The sequence below is a fragment of the Osmia bicornis genome, chromosome 8 (assembly GCF_907164935.1).
Source record: "Osmia bicornis bicornis chromosome 8, iOsmBic2.1, whole genome shotgun sequence".
Taxonomy (NCBI): Eukaryota; Metazoa; Arthropoda; class Insecta; order Hymenoptera; family Megachilidae; genus Osmia; species Osmia bicornis.
This window is the reverse complement of record NC_060223.1, coordinates 8,381,008-8,392,239: the sequence shown is the minus strand read 5'-3', so window position 1 is coordinate 8,392,239 and position 11,232 is coordinate 8,381,008. Positions and strand designations below refer to the sequence as shown.

Below are 11,232 nucleotides of genomic sequence, written 5' to 3'. Positions count from 1 at the left end.
CCAGACACGCTTGCTTTTACAGTTCAAGCATCGAAGTTTTAAAACACAATACATCGTACCGTTTCTTAGCGGGTCTGGAAAACATTCGTACATATAGCGGGACCATAAACCGTTTCATTTGGTAACCACGTGCAAACTTTAAGTTTCTAAATGCCTACTAGAGATTTTCATTTTTATTACCATTATTAAATGCTGAATTTAATTTTATTATCCTTTGAATAATTTTCTATAAGTTATTCACATTCACCATAAAGGGAAGGGAAGGAAAAATGATCTATGCCATCCAAGTTTAGGTTAAACTAGTCGATTCTTTTTATTATCGAGTAATGTAAAAATAATTATTGTCATATTTATTATAATTTTCAAAGTCACATACGAATAATAGAGCAGTCTTTCCGTGAAGAAAAAAAAACATCTATGATTTTGATCGATAAAAGTTTACAAAACTATACGTAAAAGGAGTCAGTCTATGTTTATGGCGTATATCTATAAATAGTATTATCTAGATTATAATAAGCCATTTGTTCGTCGACCCAATCTCGTACATAGGCAATATTTGCATAGACACCTGGAGTTCTGTCCTCGCCACAACCGATACCCCATGCCACGATACCTGCTTGCAAATACCTGCTCGGATCCATTATAGTCGGACATACAAGAGGACTTCCTCCGTCACCCTGAAAAGATTAAATTACCCCAATTAGCAGAAAAATAAACCACCAAGTAACTTTTTAATTATCTAAAGACACTTTTAACTGTTCGACTTAAGGTGTAATAAATTTTTACCTTGCAGGTATCTTTACCAGACTCTCCGCCAGCGCAAATGAAACTTTCGTGCAAAGTAAAGTACTTTCCCAATCTGGTGTTTCGTAGGCTATTCTGACAACTGTTACGCGGGACCACAGGTAGATCTACTTTCTTTAATATTACCTGATAATGACCCTCTTTACCTGAAACATTCAGTATACAATTGAACAGATGAACTTAATGGTAATAAGGTTTTAAAAGCCTTAAGAAATCTATACTATTGGTGGAGTAATTAACATGTTTACCGAATATATCCTTTCCCCAGCCACTGGCAAAGCACCTAGCATTATCAAATACCGTGTTACGTTCCGGTAGACAAACGATATCCACGTTTTCCGCTAAAGTTACCGGCTCGGCCAATATCAAAATGGCAAAGTCGTTATAAAGAGCACCGGAATGAAATTTTTCGTGAACTACCACGTTTTGCACGTTGCGGTCTTGATGAGGGAAAATTTCATTCTTGGTTTGCGTGTCCCATTCTCCCGCACGGATTCTCAATTCTGATGGCTTTTTACTATAACAAAATTACTTGTTAGGAAAGAGGGGAAGAATAAAATAATCGATTGCTTACCCTTGTACGCAATGGGCGGCTGTTAAAACGGCTTGGGGGTGAATCAATGAACCTCCGCATTGATAAACGTTCAATTTCTGATTATCCTCGCCGACAGTTTCTTCTTTCAAAATTGCCACCATCCATGGGAATTCGCCAAATTGAGCTTCGTTGTCTTTATCACCAGTGATCCTGAAACCAACACCCTGGGCGTTCCTTTGTCCACAGCCCTTTCTCGTCACGGGTGGTGGTGTAACATTTTCTCCGGGATCTGTCCTGTCTGGTGGTTTACAGCATACGTCCAAATAGTTGTCACATGGCCCAAAAGCTCTGTTTCCGAAGGACAAATTAAGAAGGCTCATAAATTACTTGCTCTTTAACGTCTGCTTCTATAGAAATGTTAACATGCTAAGCATGCACCAAAATTTTTTTCTCCTTTTTATTGTTACTATTTGTTGCTTATTGCGAGATAAATATTACTTTACATACAGAAGGGTATTATCCAAAGACAGTCTCAAACGGCGTACACGTTCGATCATTTAAGAAACCAAGAACATTTCTGGAATGTTAGCTGTTTGCAAATTTTTGAATGCATTCTTGCAATTAGCCATTGAATTCAAACAATTAAGCATGCATTAATAAACCTTGACCTCCCTTGTACATATAAGAAAACCAATGAATCAAGGACGAGTCGACACGTCGGTATGATCAATTTAACCCTTGTCATTCCAACCTGAAACCAATACACTCTCTCCCCGTCGTTGAGACTATTCTTTGGAACTCACCCCAATTTGGGCTGATTATCGATATTGTCATCAAAACCGGACCTGATATCTATCAGTCCCACACCATTTTCCAAAATGGTACCTTCCCGGCATTGATAGTACGGCACGCATTGGCAATCATCTGTCTGTGGTTTAGGGTTGTTCTGCGTTCCTAGGATTGTTCCTGGGGTTGTAGATCCTCCGCTGTTGAAAACACTCGATATCAAAGAGTTCAAATCGCCGGTATTGTTTTGTTGGTTGAGATTCTGTGAATTTGGAATCGACGGGGGGTTCGTTTGATTTTGTGGTCCTGGTCCGAACACGCTTTGTATCAAGCTGTCCAAATTGTCTTTTTGAGGGGCTGGCACGGCTAAACAATAGCCAGCCAAAGCTAGCGTCAATAGTATTCTTCGCATCGCTGCGTTCGAGGTTCTGAAAATAATCGAATCGGTATTTTAGGTTTCATAAGTGGATTTTTCGTGTTCGATTTTAAGAGGACGAGGTGACAAAGAACGAAATGGTCGAACGACGTCGCTTGTCGTTTACGCTGATACCACTGAATTATATAAACTTAAACCGGATATATCGTATATGCGTATCAAGACAGCGTAAAACAATCAAGGTTACCCGTTTTAATGTGCATCTTCATCTAGCATATCGCGAGAAATTATTAGCTGACTATAGTAATTTTTTGCTCATAAATAAAGATGACCTCAGAGTGCCACGAATGAAACCAGTGACGCGGAAACGCGGAAATGCTTCAACAAGGATATAAAAGCAGAAACCGACGTATGTTTCCCTTCTGGCAGTTTGTACAATATTTCAAATAGAACCGCGTGAATGATGAGACTTGTCGTCATATTATGCTAATGCTTAATAAACGTTATGTAAACGTAGAATAAAAAATGATCATTGTCTCCGCATAAAAGAATGATGAAAAAGGAAAACACTTCCGTCAGCTTGTACGCTTCAAACACATATTTCACAGTATCGTATCGAAAACAAATAATCAAACTGTAGCAGTGGATCATGTAAACCTTACAGATAGTTGAGCAAAGGTCTATCCGAGATAATTCCAAGAATTTTCCTGTACGGAGTTTCCGTGATCTATCGCAATCATTCCGAGAGTGTCAAATAAAAAACAAACAATAAAACGAAAATCATTTATCCCATAAATAGCATCGTGACGTGTTCTTAGAAAATTTGAATGTTCGACCACGAAGAACTTCGTTCTGGCAAGGTTATTCTTTAAATTATGAATTAAATATTGCAAAATGATTTACAGAAATGAAATTATTTTATCCGTACATTTATACAATTTAAATTGCACGTAATTAAATGAAAAAAAGCAGCGATAAATATCGAATGAATCGGTATTTAACACAAATTACATAAGCATCTTGGGCTATAATCAAATTGAAAATTCTTGACACTGACCTCAACTGAGAACTGGTTGCCCGATCGTTAAACCGGTATATCGATACAATCTTTCGGTGAACGATGCTAAAACCTGCGATCACACCGAATAACGTCGATTAATTCCGTTATACTACAAAATTGCTAATTTAGCATACGGTCACGAAGTTCAAACTGAAGAAAATTAGATAACGCTTCATATTTCTAACATGGAAACGAATTAGAAGATTGTTGATGAGATTTATGTGACACGATGAACTCGAGAACACATTGAATCATAATAAACAAGTATAAATCGCGATAATCAGTATAATACCCGCGAAAGGCACTTAAAATTTGGACAATTTCGTTGGAACGATATTTCTTCTTTTCGAGAGGAAGAGGCTCGAACACCATAAGTGGCCCTTGAAAAGGACGAAAACCCTAAAGTAAATTTATGCGTTGATTACATTACACAGTTCTGTCACGCAAAAGCCAAATTTTGGACACGTGCAAAAAACCTGTTAAATCTCTGGAACACGTTCGTCAGCTCTATAAATAATTTTCAAATTGAAAATCACGTTTGATGTGTCTAGTTTTATAAAAACTATAGATTCTTTAAAAAATCTAAAAGCTATCTAAAAAAGAGTTATGTATAATTATGTTCTTTATCGAAGATTAAAAAGGATAAGAATTAAAAAAAATATATTATTCTTTGGAGTTGCTAACATAAATATAACGATCAAGAGATCAAATTTCACGACGGTGACAGAAGAAATGAAACAATTTCATTGCAATTGTTGAGTGATGTCGGAAAAGATGAAAGACTCACCGCAAATTGATTCCAAGCGTGAGGCAAAGACTTCTTTCTTCAGAGAACAGCGCTCGATTGCGACTTGCTGGACGCTGAAGCCGCGATATCTTCGTTTACATACATATACACAGCGGCAGCATTTACGAGAATTCCCCCTACCAATTCGGATTTCTTGTGTCTACGTTTCAGTGGTGAACGTATGTAACTTGCCTTTTTACTTGCCCAACAGCGTACTGACCTCACCGATTCAAATCAGGTGGAATTCCCCGCATAAATCTCAGTCAACTATGGTACAGATTTCTCGGAAGGTTTTTCGGAACAGCTAGAATTCCCTTTTCACTGACGTCCTTTTCCTATGACGTCCTCTCCCTAACGTCATGAAACACCTGATGTGTTTTCAATTACATCTACGGTTCATTTCAAACTTGATAACATGGAAATTCTATACCTCCTATACCTTCTCGGAATGTGTTTCATGCTAAGGTCAAACATAGTCCTGAATTCTAAGAACGTACGGGTCAGAAAACTAGTAAGAATCTACTTCCATATAAAAGAAAGTAGGGTAATAAACAACAAATGAATGATTAAATTATAAAGCAATAATTTATTCTGCTGATATCATTGGAAAATACACATTTTCCTTATTTAGAATTTTTTAATCACTAGTCTGATAACCATTTGTGTGTCTTTCACCAGATGTCGGGTCAATAGCAGTGATAATATAGTACAATAAAGTAACATGCTTTAAAAAAAAGAAAGAAACATGTATTGCATAGTAAAATAAACGTTACGCTAATAGTTATTAACAATACAAGTAGATTTCGCGATAATTTATATCGCGATCTTCGCATCATGAATACATATGTACGTGGATAATTAATTTAATCACGTAGTTGATTAATAAATTCATTTTTAAAAATAAATAATAATCAATACGTATAAATTCTAGTGTAATAAAATCCTATGTTAATGAATAATAAAAAAAGAAAACTTCCACCGTGACAATGTAACTGTACAACATTGCCGTGACCAGGATTCGAACCTGGGTTACTACGGCCACAACGTAGGGTCCTAACCACTAGACGATCACGGCTATTGGAAGACTTGAAACTGGAACGTTACTTTTCCATAGAATTGATATAAAAATGAAGTATACTTCATAATAATTGATTATAATGAAAAACAATTTCATTTTACTCATTTTTACAAAAGTAAATACAGTATCGTAGATTAACAAAAACGACTAGATGAAATTTGTTAAATATATTTATTCTATTCGTTACGCTCCATAGGTTGCTAATTGTTGTTCGATCCATTGTATATACTGCGCCACGTTTGTATAAACAGCAGGGACATTCGATGTGCCACAGCCAATTCCCCAGGACACTATTCCAGCCTGAAACAGATTGTGAACACATTTTTAGCTTATTATATTGCACATCGTGCATATGCTTACAAATTTTTCGAAAAAGGTTTCTATTGATTAGAAGCATTCAGGTTTACTGGTTTACTGCATGGTCTTATTGTTAGCCTTTTACGCTTCTGCTGGAACACTTTTTCTTCGAGTGGCCCTTTACTTTCGGGTTACTGTGCCTTCTTTTATAGAGGGATTGATTTTTTCGTGCAAGCATATGGCGACCTTGACTTGGAGTTAGGAAAAGGTAAATCAGGTAACTAATCCGATTACCTGGAAGAATTGTCCCGTAGCTGTAGGGCAGACCAAAGGTCCGCCACCGTCCCCGCGACACGTGTCCTTGTTTTCTTCACCACCTGCACACATGAACGAGCCGTGCAATTGAAAATACTGTCCCAATTTCGTTGTTCGAAGACGATTTTGACAGTCGTTTCGATCGACGATCGGAAGTTCCACTTTCCTTAGCCCGGTCTGATACGTTCCACCTATCATTATCAATGATTAACAATCGAACTCGTATTTAATTAAAAAAAATGATGAAAAATAATTATTTTACCAAACGAATTTTTCCCCCAACCGATTCCAATGCATCTCGTGCCAGTAGGAAAGATCAGTCCCTGCTGTGGCACACAAATCGGGGCAACGTTTACACTCTGTTTAACAGGGTCATGTAGAATGACCACTGCTATGTCATTGAACAAAGCGCTGCTGTAAAACTGAGGATGAATCACTATAGTTTTCACGTTGGCAGTTTGATAGGGAACTGGTTGATCGCTGGGTTGATACTCCAAGTCCCACTGACCGAATCGTGCCACCCATCGTGCATTCCGTTCACTAACAATTTTACATATTACAAATAATACACAAAGAGTTGTAACAAAGTGAAGCGTTAATATGACCTACTTATCGACACAATGAGCAGCCGTAAGAATAGCTTTATTGGTAATCATGGATCCGCCGCACTGGAACAGGTACCTGCCGTCCGATTGTAATGTTAGGAGGGCAACCATCCAGGGGAACTCGGCGAAATAGGTCTTACCTGTGTCCACAGGGTAAGGCTGTGCTGCGAAAGAAACATCTGGTTCTAATTATCGAACACCATAAAGTGCAATGAAACGGTTCACTTTCTACCTGGCGCGTACGTCTTATTTTGAACACCGCATCCCACTTGAGAAAACGATGTCTCTCCGTTTAGTATGCTTTCTCCTCGGCCCTGGAGATCGAGGGTCCTTGGGGCGCTCACTGTGCTGGCTCGACAACAAACCTGGTCCGCGGTACCACAAACGGTGAACCTGGGGTCGATGATGCCAGCTCCGTCAATGCTGACCGCGTTTCCAGGCGTGCATAGCCAGCTCGCCATGCAGTAACATTCTTGAGATGTGCCAGGGTTTCTAACGGGTCCTATCGCCACTGGGATCCCGTTCCCGTATGTAGGGTTCACCCCCTGACAGCAGGCGGTTGGCACCGGACACTGACCAGAAGTCACCACGGTATTAACGGACCCTACGTTCACAGGTACAACGACCCCGTTGCTGCACTGGATCGTGTTCCCACACAATGTACAAGTCTGTGTGGGATTAGTGTACTGAATTACACTCTCTGGCCTGCAGCACACTTGATTGATACTAGGACACTGAACGTTCTGCAAACGGGGGTTGATCACACCTTCTCCGGATGAACCAATAGTTCCAGCTGGATAGCATTGCGATGGCAGAACGCAAACGCAAACCGATGTAGTCGGGGATTCTGATGAAGGGAAGATTACAGGCGGAAGGGTTGAGGTGGTTGTGGTGGGTCTTGGAGTAGTTGTAGTAGTTGTAGTAGTTGTTGTGGGTTTTGGCGTAGTTGTAGTAGTTGTTGTGGGTTTTGGCGTAGTTGTTGTTGTAGTGGTAGTGGTAGTAGTAGTGGTAGTAGTTGTGGTCGTGGTCGTGGTGTTTGGTAGACGACAGCACACTTCCAAGTCTCCTGTGCATCTTCGATACCTGAATCGAAGATCTATGATAGCTTTCAGGGATACGATTGATTGCAATTTAGGAAAACTCACCTAACGTCGATTATTATAACACCATTCGTGATTATGGTACGATTAGCGTCGCACAGGTAATAGGGTACGCAGATGCAATCCGTGGGTGGCGGGGTTGTTGGAACCTTCTCTATCTGTTGAACCTTTTTCAGTTTCAGCAAGTGGAACAGAAATAAAGAGGGTGATTCTCTGTGAAACGAGCGGTCGACCCTTCTTGTTGCCATTTCATCCGGATCTTTCGGTAACACCGTGTTAGAAACTATTAGAATGATGAATAGTCCAAAGAACCGCAACATGACTTGTTTTCTAAGCGGTAGCTCGTTCCCTATTGAACGATTTTTTACACCAGTCGACGTTTTATGTATACAGGATGCGACGGTATTTCCTAACATACGGGGAATATCCAGATTCAGATACGAGGCTTAATCGTTGCTTTTGTCGCTCGTGGACCAATTGTCAATTTTCCAAATGATAACGCATCAGTTTGCCTGCAGACTCAAAGATCTAAGAAGATAAAAATGTTCTTGCCTTGTATGACTCTTTGGTAGATGAAATTCTTGAGGAGTATCCATTGAATAGTACAAAAGAATTATTCGAATAACGAGTGACCTACTTACTTGATAAATGGCATTAAAACGTTGGCAATTAATTTATTTATGAAATCACTTCCGATATCAATTTTTGGAATAAAAAGTAGAACATACGAATAATGTTTAAAAGCACTAGTGTACAATTCCGTTTATCAAACAGTAATGGTTTGTGGTCGACGACGCGTATAAAATGGGAACATTTTCTATGAAATATGTAGTCACGTGATGTTTTATGGTCATTTACAAAGTGCGGTATCTTTCTGACATTTTCCTCTTGATCGATTCAGCTGATTCCAAACGATATTACATTCTAAATTGCTTTTGCTCGACTTTAAACAAATGACCTCGTTTTACCATTACGTTACAAAGGATTGGTTAGCTTAATATTAAAAAAAAAAAAAAAACGGTATGTATAGGAGAAATGAAAAAATTTGGTTTAAGTTGCAATTTTTTTTTAAACATTTATAATCGTACAAAATACAAATTATTACATTATATACACTTAAATAGCAACACATCAATAATATTATCAATAATACAATAATAATAACATGAATGATAAGAAATAATATTAATCAGATACAAAAAAATATGTATACATTTATATAAATATATATTTATATGTTATGCCAATACTACTCAAGATGCATATAAACTAACAATACGTAAACGGCGATAATAAGATCAAAATCAAAATATAATTAAGTATCTCTGATTAAAGTAAATAAAAAAAAAAAGAATTATGAAATTGAAAAATCAATTTTCAGCTAACAATAACACTGAAAATATCTGCCGTTCAATTATTGTCATTCAATAATTCGCCACTGATGTATGGAGTAGAGTATAATGTGATGAAGCATCTTATTTATCTCTTGTTAGAAATTGAAACGAAACATTTGTACAATTCTTGCTACGGAGCAAACCCGAAGGTTGTGCCAGTAATAATATCGGGGGTGAAACAAGTATGGAATGAGCATGAAATACATTAAATTAATAACCTTAACTGCTCTCTGTAACTGCTATTATTACGTTATCAATTGCCAGTGTTAATCGTAAACCGTGCTGGCATCAGATTACGGTAACGTCATCTCGCTTTTAATTGTGAATCATCTACATCGTGTGTGCGTGCCTAATACGAGGCCAGCAGTTCACTGCAAACAACCGTACAACACAACAATCTATGTCAGAAAAATAACGAGACTGATTTTTTAAAAATATTTTTGGCAGAAGTTTCCATCATTTAAAAAAATGGTGACGATGTGAATTTTTACTGAAGGAAAATTGTAGCCTCGTTACTTCTGTGTCAATTTTCCACTCGCCAGTGGAAAATTACACACCCTCTTATAATTTACACGTTGATGCAAAATATAATCTTCAGTCAGTTCATGCTTACATAATACATGTTTCTTTCTTCTTCTTCTACGTATATATATATATATATAGATTCTCAATTGTTTCTTTGGAACAATAATACTATTTACGATTACTAGATACAAGTATATAAATATTCTAGATACAAAGATTTTTATAAAAAATTATTATAATAACAGCAGTCTATAATTCCTAATAAACGAATATTGAAATTTTCAAAAACGAACTGTACAAAAGAAAAAGGAAACATTTGCGTAAGAAACAAAAAGTGGTACTCTTATTCAACACACATATATATTCTAATATGAAACTACTAATTATTATACGTATATAGGAACGTAGCCGTACGAACAAACAATTAATACACGCACATTCGTGGGTTTGTTATCTCTCATAATTTAACCCTTTATAATATGAAATTCGGTTATGAATAAAAAAACAAATTCATAAATTGAGCAACTCACATACCGTGTACCAGTACTGTTTTTGTTATAGATTTGGTTGATTATTTTTAATAAACGTGTAAACGCTTTAGAACACGTTACACGAATACCGAAAATCGAACTGAACTTTACCTACGGTTCATTTCAACATCAAATTCTTTTCAATACAAAATTATCTGAAAATACTGTTCCATCTTAAACCTACTGTACTATCCCTACAGTTAATCTGAGAAAATATGTTCGTCTACTATGTATGATTTCTTAATGAAGATTTTTTACCCACTTCTCTCGAACGACGTACTAATGATGCTGAACTAAGTACTAATTGAAAAATGACCAACAAAAAAATACACGTTTGCATGCTTTTATTTGCCAATCGATGTACGGTGCTCTGTTCTTCGTTCAATTTCAGCAATCACAGTTAATTACATTTCAACTGTGAACAAAGAAACCCTCTGCCTGGAAAGAGCAACGATTCGGCCATCAGTCATCGAAGTAACGAACAAAAAAAAAAAGGGCACAGAGATGTAATATGTATATGTTGTATCATTGTTGCGATAACCTTCGATAAAACTCATGGTCGAATACGCAGGAACAAGAGAGATTTCACACGTTCACAATTCCATAAAATGTTGCCTTCGAATTGATGTTAAATTTATTTCATAATTATTGCTCGAATACAAGCAGCACCGAGTCGAAATAATTAAAAAAAAATTGAAGGAAAAAGCTGCAAACTTGTATAAAGTGAACCCTTTATAATAGAAAATTGGGGTTGTCGAAGGCACAAGCGAAATTTTATATTTTTTTAAGAAATAGAATTTTTCTAGATTTTTGAAAGTTTAAAATAGTGAAAAATTAGGCTTGAATATAGGAGACCTACTTTGAACCCTACAAAGGGTTAAGAGTAGCAATTTTAAAAGGAACTTCATGTCGTTGGTCATTCGTCGTCCGTTTAAGACACAATTGAAAGAACCTTTTCCGTCCGTAAATCTTGCAAGGTACAAAAGAAATTTTAGCAAACCACAAAAAAGGCAGGGAACCGCGTTTTCTATAAACGTCAT

At 37.1% G+C, this 11,232-nt stretch overlaps 2 protein-coding genes and 1 non-coding gene across 5 annotated transcripts; all 3 read right to left on the bottom strand.

The window, feature by feature from the left end:
* Positions 1-329: 329 nt before the first annotated feature.
* Positions 330-4,454, bottom strand: LOC114873710 (phenoloxidase-activating factor 2-like). Of its 3 annotated transcripts, XM_029182319.2 has the most exons (7): positions 4,349-4,440; positions 3,559-3,631; positions 2,143-2,553; positions 1,379-1,687; positions 1,053-1,321; positions 787-950; positions 330-677 (listed from the first exon to the last, which is right to left on the bottom strand). In XM_029182319.2, the coding sequence occupies exons 3-7, from the start codon at positions 2,535-2,537 to the stop codon at positions 474-476; spliced, it is 1,341 nt and encodes a 446-aa protein (XP_029038152.1). In that variant the 5' UTR covers positions 2,538-2,553; positions 3,559-3,631; positions 4,349-4,440; the 3' UTR covers positions 330-473. The 3 variants fall into 3 exon arrangements, with proteins under 3 accessions (XP_029038152.1, XP_029038151.1, XP_029038153.1); XM_029182318.2 differs by lacking the exon at positions 3,559-3,631 and having other exon boundaries at positions 4,349-4,454; XM_029182320.2 differs by lacking the exon at positions 3,559-3,631 and having other exon boundaries at positions 2,185-2,553; positions 4,349-4,454.
* Positions 4,455-5,351: 897 nt separating this feature from the next.
* On the bottom strand, positions 5,352-5,423 carry Trnah-gug. The gene has a single exon. It is a non-coding gene; the product is annotated as a tRNA-His (tRNA).
* Positions 5,424-5,548: 125 nt separating this feature from the next.
* On the bottom strand, positions 5,549-8,255 carry LOC114873709 (phenoloxidase-activating enzyme-like). The gene is made up of 6 exons (XM_029182317.2): positions 7,789-8,255; positions 6,876-7,726; positions 6,648-6,807; positions 6,301-6,578; positions 6,018-6,229; positions 5,549-5,726 (listed from the first exon to the last, which is right to left on the bottom strand). Exons 1-6 carry the CDS (start codon positions 8,157-8,159, stop codon positions 5,610-5,612), a joined length of 1,989 nt encoding a protein of 662 aa, XP_029038150.2. The 5' UTR covers positions 8,160-8,255; the 3' UTR covers positions 5,549-5,609.
* Positions 8,256-11,232: the final 2,977 nt, after the last annotated feature.